This window comes from Peromyscus maniculatus, chromosome 20 (genome assembly GCF_049852395.1).
Source record: "Peromyscus maniculatus bairdii isolate BWxNUB_F1_BW_parent chromosome 20, HU_Pman_BW_mat_3.1, whole genome shotgun sequence".
NCBI classification, from domain to species: Eukaryota; Metazoa; Chordata; class Mammalia; order Rodentia; family Cricetidae; genus Peromyscus; species Peromyscus maniculatus.
The window spans coordinates 51,683,528-51,705,775 of NC_134871.1; the positions used below are offsets into that span (position 1 = coordinate 51,683,528).

General features: G+C 51.5%; 2 protein-coding genes and 1 long non-coding RNA gene across 13 annotated transcripts in view; 2 read left to right on the forward strand and 1 right to left on the reverse strand.

Moving 5' to 3' along the window:
- The first annotated feature begins 1,324 nt into the window (after positions 1 to 1,324).
- On the forward strand, positions 1,325 to 6,515 carry Smim45 (small integral membrane protein 45). 2 transcript variants are annotated; one of them, XM_076556408.1, is made up of 3 exons: positions 1,325 to 1,648; positions 4,706 to 4,892; positions 5,402 to 6,515. In XM_076556408.1, the coding sequence occupies exons 2-3, from the start codon at positions 4,889 to 4,891 to the stop codon at positions 5,620 to 5,622; spliced, it is 225 nt and encodes a 74-aa protein (XP_076412523.1). In that variant the 5' UTR covers positions 1,325 to 1,648; positions 4,706 to 4,888; the 3' UTR covers positions 5,623 to 6,515. The 2 variants fall into 2 exon arrangements, with proteins under 2 accessions (XP_076412523.1, XP_076412524.1); XM_076556409.1 differs by lacking the exon at positions 4,706 to 4,892 and having other exon boundaries at positions 1,340 to 1,648.
- A 6,483-nt stretch (positions 6,516 to 12,998) lies between these two features.
- Septin3 (septin 3) overlaps positions 12,999 to 22,248 on the forward strand; it is a 31,736-nt gene continuing 22,486 nt past the window's right edge. For 4 of the 10 annotated variants that reach the window (XM_076556412.1, XM_042265379.2, XM_076556414.1 and 1 more), the window contains exons 1-2: positions 17,741 to 18,333; positions 20,690 to 22,098. In XM_076556412.1, coding sequence (XP_076412527.1) covers positions 20,709 to 22,098 — 1,390 coding nt within the window. In that variant the 5' untranslated portion in view covers positions 17,741 to 18,333; positions 20,690 to 20,708. Of the gene's footprint in view, positions 13,152 to 17,026; positions 17,135 to 17,740; positions 18,334 to 18,725; positions 19,217 to 20,689; positions 22,099 to 22,248 lie in introns of those variants that run through there. The other 6 variants (XM_076556410.1, XM_076556411.1, XM_076556417.1 and 3 more) reach the window with 4 other exon arrangements.
- Positions 15,635 to 17,142, reverse strand: LOC121824507 (uncharacterized). The gene is made up of 2 exons (XR_006066425.2): positions 16,979 to 17,142; positions 15,635 to 15,998 (listed from the first exon to the last, which is right to left on the reverse strand). It is a non-coding gene; the product is annotated as an uncharacterized LOC121824507 (long non-coding RNA).

Sequence of the window (22,248 nt, forward strand, 5' to 3'; positions counted from 1 at the left end):
GCTATGCCCAGGGTGGTACACAGTCTCTCCTGCTACCTGTAGATCAAGATGTAATAACTCTCGGCTCCTTCTCCAGCACCATGACTGCCTGCAGGCTGCCATCCATGCTTATCACCATGATGATAATGGACTAAACCTCTAAAACTGTACCCAGCCCCAATTAAATGCTTTCCTTTATAAGTGTTGCTGTGGTCATGGTGTCTCTTCACAGTAGTAAAACCCTGACTAAGAAAGTGGCTAAAACAATACCTACAGACCATTTATTACGCACTTTACATATTTGTTGAGACATAATTGACACACCAGAAGTTACTGTACATGCTGAGAATGGGTGGTTCAAGCCTTTAATCCCAGCACTTGAGAGGCAGAGTCAGGTAGTCAGGTAGATCAAGGCCAGATGGTCTACGTAGTGAGTTCCAAGACAGGCAGAGCTACATAGTTCTGAAGAAGAAGAACGAGGAGGAGGAGGAGAAGGAGGAGAAGCAAGGTTTGGTGTCCTCGGGTTTTCTGGGAACAGACTCTGGGGGACTAGGTCCTCCGAGCATCTTCTGGGTCCGTGGGGGGGCTGTTCCATCCTTTTGAGACAACAGCCATTGCTGTTCAAAGAATGTGCACTGGATGAGAGACAGCGCACAGACTCCAGACTCCAGCTAGAGCCCCCAGGGGAGAACCCAGGCTGAGAGCTTGGGTCCGGTAACCCCCAACCCTCAACCCTCACCGGTGATTTTGAATCAGCAGCTTCACTTCTCTGAATCTGGGCGGACCCTCGGCCAAGCAGGCCAACACCCAGCCAGCAGGAGGGCTGAGGGGGGATGCTAGTGCCTGGTGAGCTGTAGAGATGATAACGTGGGGGGGGGGGTAGTGTGGGGAGGTGTGTGTCGGGGGGAGCTGTCAGAAGGACTCTGAAAGCAGGCTAGCGTGCCTACCTTGGCACGCTCTTGTCCAGCCTTGTGACCCTGGATGAATAACAAGTGGGTTCACAGAAATGAAGGACTGAAAAGTGTCTAGCCAGGAGCTAGACACTGAACCAGCCCCCGCTGGCCCTCAGACTCAGTCCTGGGTCATCCCTTTATAACACGGAACACTCATCAGCTCTGCCTGATACTGTTGGTGTGTCCCTGTTCACCTGACAAAGACCCTAGTCTGTCCTGGGTTCCCTCCTCCCTGCCTGCCATCCTTGGGACCTAGTTCCTGCTGGGCGACTCGCATCCCTCCCTGAATTCCGCTCTCCCTGTCATCCGCTGAACCACGTGTACAGTAGAGGGATCCAGAAAAGAAAGCTGGTTGCCAGGGCAACAGAGGATAAAGCCCTTGCACTGTCTGGCTGCTGATTGGCCGAGACAGGTCCCACCTCCTGCCATCCTGAATGTGGGGGTGCCGAGGGAAGGGTCTTGGATGGCAAGGAGAGGTACCAGGGTGCCAAGCCGGCTCGGGACTGTGGTCTTTTGGCTGACTCAGAGGCCGCCAGGTTAGAGAAGCTCCATCTCCCGTGGGAGTCTTGGCCTCTAGCTCCCACAGCGGCCACAGATGGCAGTGTCTCTGGGGACGGCAGCTGTGACTGAGTCTACTGGCCAACACTGAGCCGCCACTCAGGCTGAGGCAGCGTGCTTTGTGCAGAGACCGCAGACCAGGCATCTACGGGTATGAGGTGAGTCTGCAGGCGTGCTGGGGCCATGAGGATTGCTAGCGGCTTGGGAGATAGGGAGTGGGAGCTCTGTAAGCTTTACACCAGCCCAGGCAGAGCCTGGGCTCAAACCGGCTTGGCGATTTTCTTAGAGATCGTCTGGCAACCCTCATCCGCACCCTGCCATTGTGCACAGGGAACCCTGTAGCCTGTAGAGGGTGAGGAGTGGTCCAAGATCACAGAGAGAGACTGTGAATGTGTTCCTCTTCACTTAGGTCAAATTCCCTGAGAAATCGGGAAGAGGTCCAGGAGTCCCCTGTTGCCCCAGAATGCATGGATTTTTGTCTAGAGTATTGGGAAGGCAGGGGCCCCCATCTCTGTAAGTGAAATAGATAGATACTGCTTTGTCCCAGACTCTCGTTCTCACACTTAAGTTTCGGTCCTGGGGCCCCTTTCTCTGCCTCCCAGCACAGCATCAGCACCCAGCAGTTCCGAACTCTTTATTTGGCTCTCCAGAAAGGACAATGTGTGGGAGGGGGCTGGGCCCTGCACATTGTCCCTACCTCAGCTGCTCTAGTCCTGACTCAAGACAATAAACCACCCTTTAATATATCCCTCCAGAAATAGGGCACCTTTAGCTGTTGGCTGTATTTCAGGACAGCCAATGGGAAGCCTGGGGAAGGGAGATCCAGATGGACACGGGACCGGAAAGCAGCGTCTCTCCCTATCCCAAGGCCACAGGCCACCTGGGAATAGAGGGGGCAGGAGGAGCTGGAGTTGGGAGGTCAGAATAACGGCATTTTTCTTCAACCCACTCTGGGGGTGATCCTGCCCACTCCCCTGCCCCACTCACCACCAGAAGCCAAGGCGGCTCATTGCCTCATGCTTGGGAAGTTTTTTTCCCTGTCACAGAGGACTCAAGCCTCAGGCCTTCACTGGGAGTCAGCTCTGCTACTTCTCAGTTGGGTAATCCTTTGACAGTAGCTTGTCCAGGCGTCCGTGTTGTCCTTGGTCTACGGACAGTGACACCCAGCCAATATGCCCTGGTTAAGCCTGTGAAAATGCTGTCCCTGCCAGCTATGCAGAAGGGGCCTCCTCAGACCCCCTTTCTAGACCTAAGGGAGGTATAGGGGTGGGGTAAGCAGACCCTGCCTCTTTCCATCCCTGAAGAAGGCGTTTGGTGATTGGGCTTTTGAAGTTTGCCCAATAATTGAGAATGCGAAGAACTAAGGCAGATCAAAGCAGACATAAGGCTGGGGACTGCAGGGCAGCAGGTGACTGGCACTCGGTTCCGTGATAGCACACAGCGTGGGACATGAGGTAGGGAGGCTGGCAGAGAGCAGATGGCGGCTGTATTTGTGACTTTTCTAGTACCGTGACAAAATACAAGGGGACTTGGAGAGTGAGTTGGGCTTATGGTTTCAGATGACGGTAGAACTAAGGCATGATGGCGGGAACAGCTGACAACTCATTTTTATCTACAAGAGGAGGCAGAGAGAGAGAAACAGAGACAGAGACAGAGACAGAGAGAGACAGAAAGAGAGAGGTGGGGCGGGGTGGGGTGGGGAAAGAGCTAGCTAACTAGGATTAGTGTGGGCTTTTGAAGACTCAAAGCCTGTCCCTAATGACACACCTACTCCAACAAGGCCACACCTCCCAGTCCTTCCCAGACAGTTCCACCAGCTGAGGATCCAATGTACAGACATAATGAGCTTGTGGGGACCATTCTCACCCAAGGCACCACCAGGACAGAGTCTTAGGAGTCTGGGTTCACATGACTTTTGTGAAGCACTTTACAGGCTCCTCTCCAAGTTCCTGCTTTTTCCTTTTATGGCTCAAAGTAACAGTCGATAATATTTGTTGTGTCTGGCTTGGCCTGAGATGGCATTGTTCCAAACCCACAGTATAGGGCTGGGGTATATTTAGTAGAGTGCTTGCTTAGCTGCATGAAGCCCTGGGTTTGATCCCCAGTACTTCGTAAACCAGGCAGAGAGTCACACTCTTGTAATCCCAGCACTAGGGAGGTCAAGACATGGGGATCAGAAGTTCAGAAGTTTAAGGTTATTGTCGGCTACAGAGTGAATTTGAGGCCAGCCGGGACTATGAGATCCTGTCTCAAAACCTTTTTTTTTTCAGGACAAGGTTTCTCTGTGTGTATTTTTGGAGCCTGTCCTGCATCTTGTTCTGTAGACCAGGCTGGCCTCGAACTCACAGAGATCCGCCTGGCTCTGCCTCCTGAGTGCTGGGATTAAAGGCGTGTGTCACCACCACCTGTTTTTTCTTTTTTTTCTTTTCTTTCTTTCTTTCTTTCTTTCTTTCTTTCTTTCTTTCTTTCTTTCTTTCTTTCTTTTTTTTCTTTTTTTTTGAGACAGGGTTTCTCTGTGTAGCCCTGGCTGTCCTGAAACTCCCTCTGTAGACCAGGCTGGCCTCAAACTCAGAGATCTGCCTGTTTCTGCCTCTGGAGTGTTGGGATTATACGCATGTGCCATCATGTCTGGCTAAAAACATTTCTTTTCTCTGGGTGGTGGTGGCGCGCGCCTTTAACCCCAGCACTCGGGAGGCAGAGGCAGGCGAATCTTTGTGAGTTTGAGTTCAACCTGGTCTACGAAGTGAGATCCAAGACAGGCTCCAAAGCTACACAGAGAAACCCTGTCTCGGAAAGAAAAAAAAAAAAAAAGCATTTCTTTTTGTTTCTCAGAGCTGAGGACTGAACCCTTCTTTTTTCTAATGGGCTGGTGAGATGGCTCAGTGGTTGGAGTCCCTTCCTGCCTTGCCTGGCAATCTGAGTTTAATCTCCCGATTCAACACCTGGGTGTTATCTTCCTACCGCCATCCTTGTGCTATGAGACTCCTGCACGCGCATGTGCACGTGCTCGAATGCATGTTTCAGTTTCATTTACAGTGCACTTAGGAAGTGATCCCTAGTTGCATTTCTTTCTGCAGATAAGGCAACTGAAGGTCAGAGCATAAGAACGACACCTCTCATAGGGCAGGCCTTGGTGTGGGAAATCTTCCGCACACCAACCCACTTAACAGCCCCAGACCCCTATACCACTCAGGAGCCGTTATTTCCCTTTGCAGCCAAAGAAGCTCTCATCTTACCCAAGTTATATGGAGCCAGCGTCGGTGGCCTCATAATTCCAAAACGGGGCTGTGTAGATGCTACGGATACCAGGCCGAGTGCTCTGGGGACCGGTGTTTGAATACTATATTTTCACCAGGCCATACCTTGCCTGATGTAGCTGTGGCCTCGGTCATCCTTGCATGTGTGAGTGGGTGGGTGGGTGGGTGGGTGGTGTTGGCAAGCCGCAGAAGACAGGGTTCAGCCAGGCCTCAGGGTGCGGGGAGACCAGAGGAGGCTCCTTCCACTTTGTCCTTTTACAGTGAGTGCTTTGTGCCCCCGCAAAGATCAGTCAATCAGTGAATGCTCACCATGACCTGTGCTGGGGTTGGACTAGTTTCCCCTTCCATCCGAGGAAGCTGAGACCCGGAAGCCACTTGTCCGAGGGCACAGACTCGGGAGCCAGCACAGCTCTGGGCTGTAAATCTCTTTCTTGAGCGATGAGTAAGAGCTGAGTGTCCTCATGTGAAGGGAACAGCATGGTGCGTGGGGGGAAGGCTGCTGAGTCACCCTGACGTCTTGGTCAGGCACTGTCCCCCACTCCCCTAGGCGGTCCCCCCATCTGTAACATGATGCTGGAAGGCACTCGGGTCTCTCTCTTTGGGTGGGTACTACCAAGGAGCCCTTCTCGTGTCCTCATGACTGTGTCTTGGCAGCCAAAGCCGCCGCGATGCCGCACTTTCTGGACTGGTTCGTGCCTGTCTACCTGGTCATCTCCGTCCTCATCCTGGTGGGCTTTGGAGCTTGCATCTACTACTTCGAGCCTGGCCTGCAGGAGGCGCACAAGTGGCGCATGCAGCGCCCCCTGGTGGACCGTGATCTCCGCAAGACGCTGATGGTGCGGGACAACCTGGCTTTCGGAGGCCCAGAAGTCTGAGACCAAGGACGATCCCTTGATCTTTCCATCCATGCATCTGTAGCCCAGTAGAGGCCCTTGTTGTTCAGGGAGGCCCCTGCGTAGAAACCAGGCACTTGAATATCTATCTTATTTGCTACTCCAAGCTCAAAAGCTCGGCATCAAGCCTGCTCACACCATGCCTTCCCTTCCTAGCTCTGGGGACATCCTCCACTGGCCCTCAGTGCCTTTAAGTGCTGTCCAAGCTCCTGCACCTCCATCTGGAGTCAGTTATGACTGTCCCACGGAATTCCCAGTTGCTTCCAGCTCCCATCTCTGCCTCGCAGCTGCGCCGCGGGGCTGCTGCCCTCAAAGCTGACCCAGGAAAAGCATTTCATCAGAAGGATGCCAGCTTGCTTCAGACCAGCCCCACCCACCTCGGTGGGCTCAGGCTTAGAATGAGTGATAGTGTGTGGTGGAAGTGTGCAGAAGGGCAAGACTTTGAGAAGGGTGTGTGTGGTGTGTGTGTGTGTGTGTGCGCGCGTGCCAGCAGGCTCTAGTAGGTGAGAGTTATGTGTGTATGAGAAAGAGAATGGGGGTCCCCGGGCAGAGCAGGCAGTAGGGGGGGGGTGGAGTGGGCTCTGTGGGGGCTGTGTGGGGACCATCCACAGTAGGCTCCAGCCCCTGCCTTCTGCTGGACTCTTCCACTTCCCCCCTAGGCTGAGGTGGCCCACAGGAGCCTCTGCCCATGTTCCCTCTCTGTCCCATGCTGCACTTCCAGGGCCCAGCCTGGCCCTGCCTGCTCACTCCGGAAGCTCCTCCTGTGTGGAGACGTCATTACTTGACATTGTGGTCCAAATGGGCAGCCTTCATCTCTCTCTTCAGGTGGGGCCTCCATCTGCATTTATTCAAATCTAATAAAGTTTTCATGGCTACGTGTGCAGGATTGTTCTTTCTCAAAAGCAGGATCGTGCCTGTCTGGGGCTGTGTGAAAAACACATCAGCTTGGTGGTGATGGGAACAGCACATCTCAACGAAGGTGAGCAGAGATTCTCAACTGACAGCATGGACCACTGGTGGTTGGGGCAGGGGAGTGTTCTGGGACTGCAGGAGATAGCAGCTGGAATTCTACCCACAAGAAGCCACAGCATTAGCTGCTTCTCCTACCAGGACAATCAAAATGTTTTATTTTACATCCTCACATTTTCTTGCTTTGTTTTATTTTTAGACAGGGTCTCATGTAGCTCAGGTTGGCCGCAAACTGTACAAGCATCAGTTTGGATCCTCAGCATCCGCCTAAAATCTGGGTGCAGTGGCATGCATCCATATCCCTAGCATGGGTGGAGGGGCTGGGGGAACAAGTGACTCCTACTGGCCAGCCAACATCACTGAAATGGTTAGCTCTAGACTCAGTGAAAGGCCCTCTCTCAAAAACAATAAGGTTGAGAGAGATGTTGACCTGAAGTTGACCTCTGGCCCTTACATGTGCCTGCATGGGTGTATGGGTGTGTACATCTGCACACACACACACACACACACACACACACACACACACAAACACACACACACATACACAAACACAAAACAAAACAAGGTGGATGGCTTCTGAGGAATGGTCCATGAGAGTGACCACTAGGTCCATATGTACACATGTGCACACACATCCACACCTACATAATAAGTGTGCATGCAAACAAACACAAATTATGTGGATGATCAAACACTGAAAGATTTTTATTTATATGTATGTGTTTGTATGTGTATGCCACGTGTATATGTGTACCCTGGGAGGCCAGAAGATGACGCTGGATCTCCTGGAGCTAGAGTTAGAGGTGGTTGTGGGCCACCTGACATGGATGTTGGGAGCCAAACTTGAGTCTTCTGGAAGAGCTTGAGCCATCTCTCCAGCTCCTGGGGACAATCAAACATGTTACCTGGAATCCCTGGAGTTGAGGACAGGCCAGAAGATAAACATCAGTCACTGAGATGAAGACAACAGGGTCCTAAGGCAAGGAGGCTGTCCAGAGCTGGTTTGGCGGCCATTTCCATTCAGGGTTCCTCATGTTGCTTGGCCTGGGATGCTGTCTGCTCAGAGTGAACTGGTTCCCATGCATCCTGAGCAGCTGAGCAGCAGAGAGATGGGGGTGGGGGTGGGATGGGGAGGTGGGGTTGATGCTCCCTGGAGGGACTCTCTGACAGTGGTATCCACGCATCTCCTCTGCTTGATATTTAATCACACATGTGGCTATCTTAGCTGCAAGAGAGTCTGGGGGTGTAGCCTTGAGTTGGGTGGCTGTGTATCTAATTAAAAAGCCTATCTAGGGCTGGGAGTAGCAGTGCACGCCTTTAATCCCAGCACTCAGGAGGCAGAGGCAGATGGATCTCTGTGAGTTTCAGGGCAGACAAGGCTACACAGGGAGACCCTGTTTTAAGAACAACAACAACAACAAAAAAAAAACTTAAGGAAATATAGGGCTGGAGAGATAGCTCATTAAGAGCATGCTGGCAGAGGACCCGGGTTCAGTTCCTAACACCTACACGGTGTGGCTCATAACATCTGTAACACTGGTTTCAGGGAATCTGACACTCTCTTTTGAACTCTGAGGACACCAGACATACACATGATACATATACATACATTTAGGCAAAACACGCATAAAAATAAAAATAACTTTTTTTTTTTTTTTTTTGGTTTTTCAAGACAGGGTTTCTCTGTGTAGCTTTGGTGCCTGTCCTGGATCTCGATCTGTAGACCAGGCTGGCCTCGAACTCACAGAGATCCGCCTGGCTCTGCCTCGTGAGTGCTGGGATTAAAGGTGTGTGCCATCACCGCCCAGCTAAAATAAATAACTCTTAAAAAAAAAAAAAAAAAAAAAAGCCCACCTTGGGTAGGTGAGATGGCGCCTATACGCAAGCCTGACAAGTTGAGTTTGATCTCCATGGTGGAAAGCTGGCTCCCACATGTTATTCTTTGGCCCATCTGTACCTCACCCCTACCCCAACCTCTTGACTCCAGACCAGGCCTTGTGCTCTGTCTTAAAGGCGGGGAGAGGAAAAGCAGCCATTTTTAGGCTGAGAGACTGGGCTGTTATTTGTCCACAGGCCTGACCCAGGAACGGCATGAGCTCCTCAAGGGCACCTCAAGGGCACATTCTAGCAAAGCTCGTGTCCTCTCCTCGCCTCTCTCTAACGATGGCCCTCACTACCTTATGTCTTACTCGGCAGCTCTGAGAGACTTCCCACCTTCCTTTGCTCATCTGAGGAGTGGCCACACCTGTCTCCTCACTGCTGGAGACCAGGAGTAGGTGAAGGAGGCCAAACAGGACAGATAAAAGAGAGAGGCTCAGTTCTAGACTCAGCCTGCCTGGGGTTAAGAACTTCGGGGTGTTACCGGGACACTCTCTCTCCATCCCTGAATTTATCTTTTTTTTTTTCCCCCATAGATTTCATGTCTCCATGTGGCTGCCAGGTGTTCTTTCCAGTTCCCAATTCCAGACTTACACAGTTTTCAGTACCTTCAAGTCTTAAAAAATTTTTTTCACTAAGCCTAGCAGTGGTGGCGCATGCCTTTAATCCCAACACTCGGGAGACAGAGACAGGTGGATGTCTGAATTCAAGGCCAGCCTGGTCTACAGAGCAAGTTCCAGGACAGCCAGGGCTACACAGAGAAACTCTGTCTTGAAAAACAAACAAAGAAAATTATTTACTTTTATTCTATGTGTAGAAGAGTTTTGCGTACATGCATGTAATGTACATGCATGTAATGTACATGCACCACATGTGTGCAGAGCCTGCAGAGGCCAGGAGCGCGTGTTCGAGTCCCTGGAACTGGAGTTACAGAGGTTGTGAGCCACCATGTGGGTGCTGGGAAACAAACCCGTGTCCTCTGCAAGAGCAGCCAGTGCTCTTAGCCACTGAGCCATCTCTCCAGCCCCAGCGCCTTGATTTCAAAGAGCAAGTCTCAGGAAGCAACACTCTAGGGACTCCCCAGCACATCACTTCCTTACAGTGTACTCAATAAGGAATATTCTAGAAAAAAAAAAATGAAACAAAACAAAAACTAAAAAGAGGAGGAACATGAGGAGGTCACTTAAAACTGAGAAAGTTTAGCAGATAGACTCTTACTAGCCCGAAAGCCTGTGAGTTCTGGTTGGGATACCCTGATTGGCCAGACAGCTCTGACCATGACTAGGGAAGGGGGAAGGATGTTGGATGAGTGAAGGAGAGGAAGGAGGTTATTATTATTATTGTTATTTTTTAAAGATTTATTTATTTGTTATATATACAGTATTCTGCCTGCATGTGTCCCTGCAGGCCAGAAGAGGGCGCCAGATCTCATTACAGATGGTTGTGAGCTGGGATGTGGCTGCTGGGAATTGAACTCAGGACCTCTGCTGGGAATTGAACTCAGGACCTCTGGAAGAGAAGCCAGTGCTCTTAACCGCTGAGCTATCTCTCCAGCCCCAGGAGGTTATTATTTTACAGAGAGGAAACAAGCTTGCAGAACGGAAGGGTCATTAGGGTCACCCCTGGTTATTGCCACTTGGGTTAGGGTCTGGAAGTCTGAGGGCAGGGTATGTGGCTAGCAGTCCCTAGAGTTTGGTGAACCCGAGAGTTCGGGGTCTGAGCATGTGCTGTGGGCAAGCAGAAGGTCGCCGAGAGATCAGCAAGGCAGTGAGTTCTATGAGGCCCTCCCCAGAGGGTAGAGCTCTTGCTGTGTTTTTCAGATCACCCCACAAGATCATGGGGGCCAACCCACTCACTGGGTACAGAGCCGAGGGTTGCCTCAGGCTAGGCCCTGGTGTATTCGGAGACTCCTCCTCTACAGGTTATCGAGGTGGCAGGTGGCAGGTTTCACAAGAAGCCACTTGTGACATTTTTCTTTTTGTGCTAATCTAAATGGCAAGAGGTGTGAAGCCAAGACCAGAAGCTCAGTGTTGTTATTTTCGGAAGACAGCCATGTCCTGAGGCAGGGGGCTGCAGAGGGCCCAAGCAGAAGCCTTGTGCATAAGTTAGGGGTGATGGCTTCTGGGGGGCAGAAACCTGACGCCCCCAGCTTGAGCAGGGAAGGAAAGGTATCAGAGGACTGTGAGCTCTGGACCTTTACAAGAAAGCTCACGAGGGCTCAGGATCTCTAGAACCAGGCAGATCCTGTAGGATTTTTTTTACCTGCCTCAGAGATAGGACCTAGAGTTGTGTGCAGGCTAGGAAAGGTCTCGACCCCGGAACCACACCTCTGTTCCTCTCCAGCCACCTTCTAATCTTGCTTCCATGTACCTTCAGTTTATTTGTTTGTGTTTGTTTGTTTGTTTGTTTGAAGACAGGGTTCTCTGTGAAACAGTCCTGACTGTCCTGGAACTCACTCTGTAGACCAGGCTGGCCTCTGCCTCCCGAGTGCCGGGATTAAAGGCGAGCACCACCACGCCCAGCTTTCTGTGTACCTTTTAATCAGCCATTGACTTCGTCCTTACACCATGGGAGCTGCTGGCAGCCTTTCTATTCCTTTCTTCCTTCCCTCCATCAAGTTACCAGGGTCTCATACAGCCCAGGCTTGTCTTAGACTCACTATGTAGCTGACACTGGGCTTGAACTCCTAACCCTCCTCCTGCCTCCACCTCTCAGGTGCCGGGATCTCAGGCATATGCCCCTCACCTGGTATTCAGGCCAGCACGTTTTCTGTCCTGTATCTCCAACCATCTTGGACAGGCTCACCTGTTCCAGGCTCTTGCTGAAGTGCCAGTAGCTCAGGAGAGGGACTCATCCCTTACCCTAGGCCAAGTGCCCAGTTTGAAATGATCTCCTTAATATGGCGCAGGGCCCTACACATGGTCCAGCTTGGGTGGGGGCCCACTTGGACTGACAACATGCCCTGGGCCTAAGTTATCTCAGAACAAGGAAGCTCTCTCAGACTGTCTTGACGGGAAGGTAGGTTCCAGAATACTATAACTCACCCCCTGTCCACCAAGCCATACCAAACAGGCCCTTTGGGAGTAGCCTGGGCTTGACCAGCTGAGCTGGGGAGGGCCTTGGGCTCCCATGTGGCCTGCAGCCAAGTCTGGTTTATTCCCCAGCATTTTGAGAAGATGCAGTTGGCTGCTAGCATTTGCAAGTCAGGGGTTCACATTAAAACCTCATTTCTGACTCCTTTAAAAATAGAATTCGAGCCACTCTGGGTCTGAAGTGTGAAATTCATGACTCCGAGCAAGACTGTGACAAGGAGAGTGTTGACTGGACTCCAACCAGAGCCTCTGAAGTCCCCAGAAGAGCGGCCTCTGTCTAACATCTACCACCAAGTGTTCTGAAGCTGGGGATGGTTGGGGTGTGGGAGGGTCTCTGGGGATTCATCAAGCCCTCTGGTCTCAGACTGGCATCTCTTTCCATTCTCATCGTGGGCCTTGTTACATAAATGTTCACTCACATTTGTTCTTTCCAGAAGGAGCCGCGAAGGTTTCAGCCGATCCTTCTCATGTCTCCAAGGAGGAAACGCAAGTGGTCCTCAACTCACTGTGGTTTGACCCATCTCCAGTGTTGTGATCATTCACAGAACATAGCGCATGGGCTGGGGGTGGGCTGGGGAATACCTCTGTTGCTGGAGTGCTCGCCTGGTCTGCACAAAGCCTGGCATTCAATCGCTGTGCTATAAACTGGGCATAACCACTGACTTCTGTTAATCTCAGCACTTGAAGAGGTAGAGGCAGGAGGGTCGAGAGTTCAAGGCCAGATTGGGCTACGTGGGAGAGACCCTGTCTCAAGAACAGCAGTAAGACAAACAGAACCCCAGGAGACAGTCAGTGGAAAGCATCCTTTCCATTTTTCTTGCTATTGTTATTGCTTTGGTTTTTTAGAGACAAGGTCTCATTGTGTAGACTTGGCTGTCCTAGAACTCACTTTACAGACCAGGTTGGCCTTGAACTCACTGAGATCTGCCTTCTGAGTGCTGGGGCTAAAGGCGTGCGCCACTGTGCCTGGCCCTCTCCAGGTTTGTTTTTTTGTTTTTTGTTTCGGTTTTTCGAGACAGGGTTTCTCTGTGTAGCTTTGGTGCCTGTCCCAGATCTCACTCTGTAGACCAGGCTGGCCCCGAACTCACAGAGATCCACCTGGCTCTGCCTCCGGAGTGCTGGGATTAAAGGCGTGCGCCACCACTGCCCGGCTCCTCTCCAGGTTTTAAATGGATGCAGCTCCTCTCCCTTTAAGGCTCCCGGTGCTGTCTGCCTCCACGCACTGTCTGTCCCTCTTAAATGTTCTCCTAATTCATCCGGCTGCCATGGTGACGAGGCTCTCTCCCGACGAAGCTCATTCTGGAGGGCAGCCGCTCTGAGCTCCTTTCTCAGCCGACCCGCATTTCTTTTGTTATCACAAGGCGATGTATGACATCACTTACATCTTATGACAGACTCATTGTGATGTCACCCTGTCATGCGTCATGAAGCGTTTGTCCTCTTGAAAAGCTTATCCCTACCATCATACTGTTATTATCCTCGAGTTTCCTGATGGCCGGAGGGAAAAGAGAAACTCAAGGAAGTCTGACGATGATTATTTTACATGAGAGAGGAAGTGACTCTTCACGAAAGGTGTGTTTTCTGCCTCTCAACGGTGGAAGGACATGTTCCTGACGGGATAGAAAGAGCAACAGAACCAACTGTATCCTCAGCATTTCTTTCTTTCTTTTCTTTTTTCTTTTTCTTTTTTGGTTTTTCAAGACAGGGTTTCTCTGCACCTTTCCTGGAACTCACTCTGTAGCCCAGGCTAGCCTCGAACTCACAGAGCTCCGCCTGCCTCTGTCTCCCGAGTGCTGGGATTAAAGGTGTGCACCTGCACCACCACCACCACCACCACCACCACCACCACCACCACCACCACCACCAGGCCAGAGGGTATCTTTTCAAGCACAGCTCAGACTCAGGAGAAAACCTGCTGCCACCTCCTTGTCACCCCACCAGTAACTTACTTCTGCCCTAGTTTATATGTGATTTATTGATGTCATGGAGAAGTGTCTGGTCATGGTGACCAGTGGGCTTGGTGTTCAAGCAGGGACCCCAGGGGCTTACCAGGGGCTGCCATCTGCTTAGAGACCAAGACGGCAGGGGATTTTTTTTTTTCAACTGCTTTTAGGAGGTTTTGCAGAGTCCCAGGAGCTGGCAGGGCATGGCAGGGTGGGTGTGTATGGGCTCAGCCCAGAGTGAGAGGACAGGGAATGAGAATGTGCAGAGTCCCGAGCAGGAATGAATACAATGTTCAGCTTGCAGCCGAGAGGGCAGGACAGGCGTCTCTTTGTCCCTCCCCCAGTCTTCTCCACTGTGCCTGAGCTCGAGGGCTGCAAGAGGCTGAAAGACCAGCTAGAGAGCAGAGCGGAGGCTGTCGGCATCCTCCGAAAGGTGGCCACGGGAGTTGGCCACGGTGGTGCACGCCCTTAAGCCCAGTACTCAAGAAACAGAGGCAGGTGGATCTCTGTGAGTTCGAGGTTAGTCTGGTCTACTAACCTTGAGCAAGTCCCAGGACTACCATGGCTACACAGAGGAACCCTGTCTTGAAAAGCAAGACCAACCAACAACCGCCCCCCAAAACAAAACAAAACAAAACAAAACAAAAACCCCACAGCCACGGGGCTGGGGAAATACTCCTAGGTAGAAATGCTTGTTGTGTAAACATGAGTTGCCCTCCGAACACCCACATCCAAGTCAGGTGTACCTGTAAGGGAAACCGAGATGGGAAGTTCCTGGGAGCTCACAGGGCAGGTAACCCAGCTAAATCGGTGAGCTCCACGTTCATTGAGAGACTCTGTCTCAGAGAAATAAGATGGAGAGTGATTGAGGAAGACATCCAACATTGACCTCTGACTTCTACACGCAGGCACACACCCATGCAAGCACAACCTGTCCATACGTACACACATGTGACCAGGGCCGCACCTACGGTGGCCACAGTGTCAGTTAACAATCTTTCCCGAGGACCCAGGTAGGCAGATCTTCTCCCTCTCGCCCCATAAAGTGAGAGCCCCAGAACTTGAAGTATGGAGATCTGAGTGTCCCGCCAATGACTCACTGTGTGACTGCAGCAAGTCCATTTCCCCTTTTGGTTCTGTGGCTTTGAACAGCTTTCCACAGCTTCATGGAAGCCAAAAGAAATTATAGGGGTGAATAGACAAGAAAATAGGAATTCCAAGGCCACAACTGTGCGTGTGTATGTACGGCTGAATTCACGGTTTTATACACACTGTGTATACAATCTACTACCAAGCTATCCCTAGCCCCAGAGATCCCAATTTTCATGGCTTACATGGAGTGAGTGTAACATATCCTAACAGGGCCATGAGCGTCTTCGAAGCTCCCTGAGGTCATTCTTACAGCAACCTGTGAGTCTACATCACTGCTTACCAAATATCCCTGGCTCCCCATCTCTCAGTAGGCAGTAGGATTTTACTTTCCTACCTTCGTGTGATAGGTGGGTCATCCTGCTAGTTCTGGGCAATGAGTTGATATTAGGCCAAAGCCTTTAGTAGCTGGCAAGGAGTTCACTAACCTTCAGTTTGTCACAATCACTGGCAATGCTCTGGAAGGCTCTGTCAGGTCCTGGAGTGGAGATGGCACCGAATTTAGTCGGTCCATGAGAAACCAGCTTTCAGTGTGATAAGCCCCGAGGGTTTTGGAATGGTTTGTTACCCAGGCTGTCTAATCCAACCCCTATTACAGGACAAAGTGGAGCTAAGAGAGACGAAGGGATGTTCAAAACCACATGGCTGCAGAATCACATGTTTGAGAAATCTCATAGCCCGGGCCTCTTGTCAGGGAGTGGAGGACACTTGTCAATTTCTCTGTCTTTGATGGGAAAGTGTGGATGTAAAGGAGGGCATTGCCACCTTCGGCCACTAGAGGGCAGCTAGACCCAACTTTGCAATGGCTGGACAGGCAGTGAACTCTACTAACCCCAGACTGTAAAAACTGTGGGTGGCCACCAGTAACTGAATGTGGAGGTGGTAAAAACTGGGCAACAGTAAAAGGTTTCCGAATGCACAACAACCACAAATTAATTCAAAATCAAACTCGAAACAAATCTGTAGGTTTCTGGCCAATTCCTGTGTGTTGGCTGGGCATACTCTCACTGTCCACCCTTGGTATTGAACATTCAGCGTGCACACTTTGACCACCACTCCATATGCCACCTAAGGCCTGGCAGAGACGATGGTATATTATACATTGCAGTGCTTTTAGTGCCATCATAGATGGGAAGCGACGTCAGTGTCTTCCTGCTGTCGTTTCTCATCACCTAAGGATAAAGTTCGCCCCATCCATAGCAGTGCGTAAACCAGGTGCTGGAGTGCTCATCCACAATCGCATCCTTCAGCAGTGGAGGCCCGAGGAGCAGAAGCTCAAGGTCATTCTTGGAAGTTTAAGGCCAACTTGGCATGCGTGAGAACCTGTCTAAAACAAAACACTGCTGTTTCTGTTGCTGTCTGGAGTTCCAAAGAGTCATTAAGGAGAATTTGACTTGGGAGTAGGGAAGAATTTCTAACAATTTCTGAACACATTCCTGCCATTATTATACTTTTGATTTATGCAAAGCGGCATTCTCAGCATTGTGAATTATAAAAATCAAAATATAGGACAGGCATGGTGGTGAACACCTTTAATCCCAGGACTCGGGAGGCAGAGGCAGGCAGATCTCTGTGAGTTTGAGACCAACTTGGTCTACAAAGAGAGTTCCAGGACAGCCAGGGCTGTTATACAGAGAAACCCCATCTTGAAAAAAAAATCAAAATATCCATCAAGTCTAAAAAATACTGAAGATGCTTTACATTCTACAGCATTGAGTAAACAGCTAAGATTTAGTAAAATAAAATAAAGTCATATCCATCTCATTAGTATGCAAATTTGTTGTCTTTAACAAATGGTAAAATTTTATGTGTACCAAAGAATTGTTTTTTTGTTTTTTTTTTAATTTATTTTCTATGTATGAGTGCTCTGTCTGGAAAGACATGTGCATACCAGAAGAGGGCATCAGATCCCATTACAGATAGTTGTGAGCCACCATGTGGTTGCTGGGAATTGAACTCAGGACTTCTGGAAGAGCAGCCAGTGCCCTTAACCACTGAGCCATCTCATCAGCTCCCCCCGACCCAAAGAGTTGCTTTAAAATTTCTTTTTCTTTTCTTTTTTTCCCCGGAGCTGAGGACCTAACCCAGGGCCTTGTGCTTGCTAGGCAAGCACTCTACCACTGAGCTAAATCCCCAACCCTAAATTTTTTTTTTTTCAATTTAATGTTATTTATTTTTTGTGGTTCTGGGGATTGAACTGGTGGCCTTAATACATACTTGTTGAGTGCTCTGCCACTGCACTAAACCCCCAGGTAAAATGAATCTCCCTGAATTATTTATCAGTAAGTACTGGGTTTATATACTTACATTATATACCTGTACACATGAGGTTGAATACACGTTTCCTGCCTACAGGGGCTGCAGATGACAAAATCCTAAACAGCTTGCTTGGAGCCAGCCAACGCTGGAGGGGAAGGAGAGAGGCAGCCCGGCATGTGGAAAGCAGAGATGGACGAGACTCAGGTCCTGCTCTGAAAGGAGGGAGGAGGGAGGATTCTAGATCTTTAGGCTGGAAGAAATCGCATGAGGGCATCTAATCTCTAACTGAAAAGACAGCTGAGACCTAGGAGTCTTTCTCCTCCTCCTCCTCCTCCTCCTCCTCCTCCTCCTCCTCCTCCTCCTCCTCCTCCTCTTCCTCCTCAAGACAGGGTTTGTGTTGCCCTGGCTCTCTTGGAACTCACTCTGCAGACCAGGCTGGCCTCGAACTCACAGAGATCCACCTGCCTCTGCCTCCCGAGTGCTGGGATTAAAGACGTGTGCCACCACCGCCCAGCCTAGCAGACAGGGGTCTTATAGTGAGAGTGGTCGGGCAAGGAGACCACAGGGCCCCTGACTCCAGCTCAGGCTGCTGGACCCCCAGGAAGTAACGTAATGGAGCAGAGGTGGGCTCTACAGAGCTTGCTCCCCAGGCTGTCCAGGCAGATTTTGTGTCTTCCCCCAGCCACTTCTTTCTTTCCTCGGGGGCCTCAAAACATGTAGGGAGGGGGGGGAGAACTCAGACAGTGCCCCTCCCCCCTTCCACTGTGATTTCTTGCAGGTTGCCCTGGTAACCAGAGCATAGCCAGCTTTGGAAACCTAAAGCTTGAAGGGGAGAGAAGGGATGAGAGGGGAGGATCCCAGGCCCACATAGTCACCATTTAGTCACTCTACAGAAACATACTCCGTGGTTCTTGCCAGGTCCTGGGGCCCGGAGAATAGTAAGAGGCAGGTCCTTCAGAACGGTGCTGTCCGGTACAGTAGACACACGTTCAAACGGAATCAGATGAATTCGTCAGGTCCTTGGTCATCAGAGAATCATGACGAGTACTCAGGAGCCACCTGTGGCTAGTGGCCATTTTATTGGGCAGTGGCGATATAGAACATTTCCATTATCACAGAAAGTTCTATTGGCCAAGCCAGAAGGTCATTCGCCAAGGAGCGTAGTACATAGGGCCCCACAGTGTTGTGGGGTACAGTGTCCTCATTGGCAAAAAGCAAGCGACGAGGTGATGATTAGGAGACATGCCCGGAGAATGTTTAGCTTAGCTCCTGGGTCAGAGTGAGTGTCTGGGGGATGTCCCTGTCACGTACTCTGTGGCTAATACTGTGAGGAATCTGCTTACATATCTGTCTTCCCGAGCAGACTCTGAGTTCCCTGAGCCTGGCTCAGTGCCTGACACAAAGTAAGTAACCAGCCAGTGGTGGCTCTTCCCACCACGGTCCTTATTACACCATTGTGTGACAAAGCCAGCCTGGTGCTGGGGGCACACAGGAAAGGGTACCTATTCCAGTCCAGTGGCCAGGGGCTGCTGAGAATCTGCCTCGCCAGGGCCAGCTTGGATGGATTTGTGGATTTCTTTGAGGTCTGGGCCAGGGCCAGCTACCTTCATACCCTGAGTCTTCGTCTAGGATCTGTCTGGAGCAAATGGGATCTCAGAGAATGGTTTTGAAGGGTATAGATGCATACTCAAAAACTGCAACTTGAGGCAAGAACTCAGGGGCATGGGCACAGGTAGCTCCAGGGTCACCAGACTTCTGGGGGGGGTGAAGAGGGAGGGCAGAGGGAAGTTGCATGGGGCAAACAATGGCATCATCGTTGGAGTAACCCTGTTCTCTCTCACTGGCGATACCTCTCAAGGGGCCAGTCAAGGGTTAGGTGGAACACCAGGGCATCCCCCTCCCTGCGTGGCCCTGTGTTCAGGGCAGCTCAGCTGGCTGACTCCCATAACTCTGTAGGATTCCAGAGACTCAGAGCAGCCATTCACTGCCACCCACTCTCCAGCCAGATCTTCCCTGCCCAGAGCCCAGCCCAGCCGCTGGGGATGTCGCTAGAGGGGACAAGTCAGGAGAGAGGTGACAGGCCCCTCAGCTTGTGGACTGTGACTGGGAGGTTGAACGAAAGCCCTCCCTCCCTCCCCAGAGGACCCAGGGAAAAGAGGTCTCTGAGCCAGGCCACATGGCTGGCCTCTGGGTGCAGAGGAGGGGGCGGGGTCTGCAACTGGTCCAGCTTCTCTGACTGAAAAACTACCGGCCACTTTCCTGCCCCCTTTCTGTCTTCCGATCAAGGTAGGTGTAGTGTGTGTGTAAGAGAGAGAGAGAGAGAGAGAGAGAGAGAGAGAGAGAGAGAGAGAGGAGAGAGGAGAGAGGAGAGAGGAGAGAGGAGAGAGGGAGGGAGGGCATGTGTGCACCTGCCCATTGGCAAGGACAGGACCAAGGTGTTCATGGCACATGGGGCTCAGTGAGGAGGTAGGGATCTGGTGGCATAAGAACAAGGCGACCTCAGAAGTTCCTGTCCTTGGGCTTGTGGCTAAGTGCAGTGTGAACATGGTGCACCCAAGTGCGTGTGGTGTGAACAGTGGGCAAGAAGAGGTCAGGAGCTGCGAGGATGTGCCAGATGGAGAAGGAGCAAAGGCTGGACCGTCTGGATACAAATGCATGGCTAGAGATGAGGGCTGAGGTTGTCCCTTAAGGTGCAGCCTGTCTAGCCTGTGGTGTTAATAGTAACGGAAATAACTTTGCCCCAGAGGCTGAGTTATGTGCCGCTCAGAGAGGCCACCAGCCAGCCCCTGGGGAACCCTGGAGACCTCCTTGGGGAATGTGGTTCATCTATCCAGACTACCTGGCAGCACTGGAGCATCCCCCTGGGTACCCTCTTCTCTCTCATCTCCTTGCCCCCAGCAGCCTTCTCCAATCCCATCCCTGGCCCATCTCACAGCCACAGAGCCCTTTAGTCCCACCCCACAGACCGCCTACTCTCAATCCCATTTCCAACAATGCCTCTTTCAGCCTGCCTTCGAATGGCTGTTCCTAACAACAGATGGGCCCAGGTTAACTTGCAGGACCTGAACAACTTTGCAGCCTGGTCTGGCCCCTGCTAACTTTCAGCCTTATCTCCACCGCGTCAGGCACAGCCTGGGAGCCCTGTGTTGGATTTTCAAAAGGAGGCTTTATTTTCTCACTTTTGGGCTATACTTAGGAGTTGCCCAATGCACCCAAGCTGACCCAGGCTTCCCCCAGATATCTCCCCACCATGAGCCCAGCTCAGAGGTTCTTTCCTGGTTGGAGCAGAATCCCCTGATTCAGACTCTGCTCTGAGGCCATTTGGCCATTCCAAGGCCTCTGACCCAGACACCTGGATCCTTGTTTTGGCCGCTGTGGGTGGCTTCTGGAAGAGAGACCGACTGTCCTCCTCCAGAGTCCCTGCATAGGTATGCAACCTCCACAGAGCTGTCCGGGGAGAGCAGCCACACTCAGACCCAAGAAAAGAAAGAGCTGAACCCCACCCTGGGTTCTTTCACGTCAGGGGCAAGTTGCTCATCAGCAGGGCCTATATTGGGCTGCTGCAGGGGCAGGTGTATGAGGCGTGTGTCAGTCTCTAGCAGCTGGAAGCCGTCGGGCTGTAGGAAACACACACTCTACTAAGGACTCAACAAGTCTCCAAATGAGGTCCCTTCGGGCTGGCAGTGCCATCTGCTGGTTGGGAGGGGGAAGAGTTGAGACCTCATCCTTGTTTGCTCTCCTTTCTTGTGATGGCCTCAGGGAAAGCCGAACAGCCTGGATGGACCACGATTTTGCGCCACCTCCTCCAGAGATGCAGCCGCGCAGAGCTTCAGGCTCCAGAACTTCTTTCTCTCGAAGCCACATGCTGGGGCGCCATACCCACCAAAAGCTCACTGGAGACGTGTCCCCTCTCATCCCTGCCATCAAGAAGACTGTCCATTTGGATGCCTTCCCCCAAAGCGGTGTCCTACAGACTGCCAGCCAGCCAAGCTTTAGATCCAGGGCCTGGAGTATGTCCCAACGGGGCACCCTAGGGCCCCTAAACTCCCTGCCTCCCAATAGTTTTATGCCCAGGAAACTCAGCTCTATTTCTTTAACGATTCGCCAGAACGTCCCCACACGGCCCCTGGATGCCCCACTTTCTCATTGGGAAGAGTTGCCCAATTTGGGCAAGGAGGCTGTCACCCAAGGAGAAGGGAGGCTGTTCACTTCAAGATCACCACCCATGGCTCAAATGTCAGAGGTCAGGACCTCCTCTGAAGGCCATGGGAACCCAGATCTTACCAAATCCAACAGGACACCCTCAGGGGATAAGCCACTGGTGTCTTCATGTCTGGCTTTACCTTTCCAATCTCAGTTTACTCAGAGTTCAGGCCCTGTGGGTCAAGTCCAAACCAGAACCTCTCCAGGAAGAGGCAAATCCAAGCCCAGGAGTATTCCCAGATCCCGAGCGTACCTCCAAAGGGTTGCTACTCCTACAAATTTGTCTGCTGTGGGCACAAAACTAGATATAGCCAGAAATTTAGGCACCATGGCCATCAACAGACCTGAGCTGGCTATGAATATGTCCACACCAAACCCGCCTAGAATGGTCAGAGACACTGAGCTTCCTATTCTGGGTGCCAAGATGGGCATGACCATTGACTTACCTATAGCATCCAAGGCAGGAAAAGCCACAGATTCGGTGATAACAGGCCCAGCCAAACTAGGCACAGCCATGAATTTAGCTGGAGCAGAGACAACCAAGCCAAGCCAAGTTCTGAAGCTGGTGACTGCAGACTCCGACAAGCTGGAAAATGTCATGGTTGGGACGGCGGCGGCGGCGGGCAAGACCATGGCTTTGGAAATACCAGATCAGGTTGATTTGAGCATGACCAGGATGGACACAGCCACGGCTTTGGCTGGAGCCGATCTAGCCGAGCTGGATACAACTACAGATTCTTCTGTGCTGGACACAAGCGGACTGGGTATAGCCATGAATTCAGTTGTGCTGGTCTATCCACTGCCAGCCGCTGGTGAGACCAATCACCTGACCATCTCAGACGCGGCAAGCTGTTTTCTAATGCCAAGCAGAAGCACAGACCCAGGCCAGGACCATGCCACTGTGGATGCTGCCACAGACAGTGCCACCAAACCTACCTCGCTGAAGCTGGCCAGAGAACCCAAAGGTAAGAACTTGGTGAAGTACCATGGCTGGGGGAGCAGGGATCCAACAGTCTCGACAGGTTGAGAAAGAGAGCAGAGACTCTAGGGTCAGAATCGAATGGGTGGCCGAAAAGGAGACAAGGGTTGAGGGTCTGAAGAGGATTGTGTCCCCT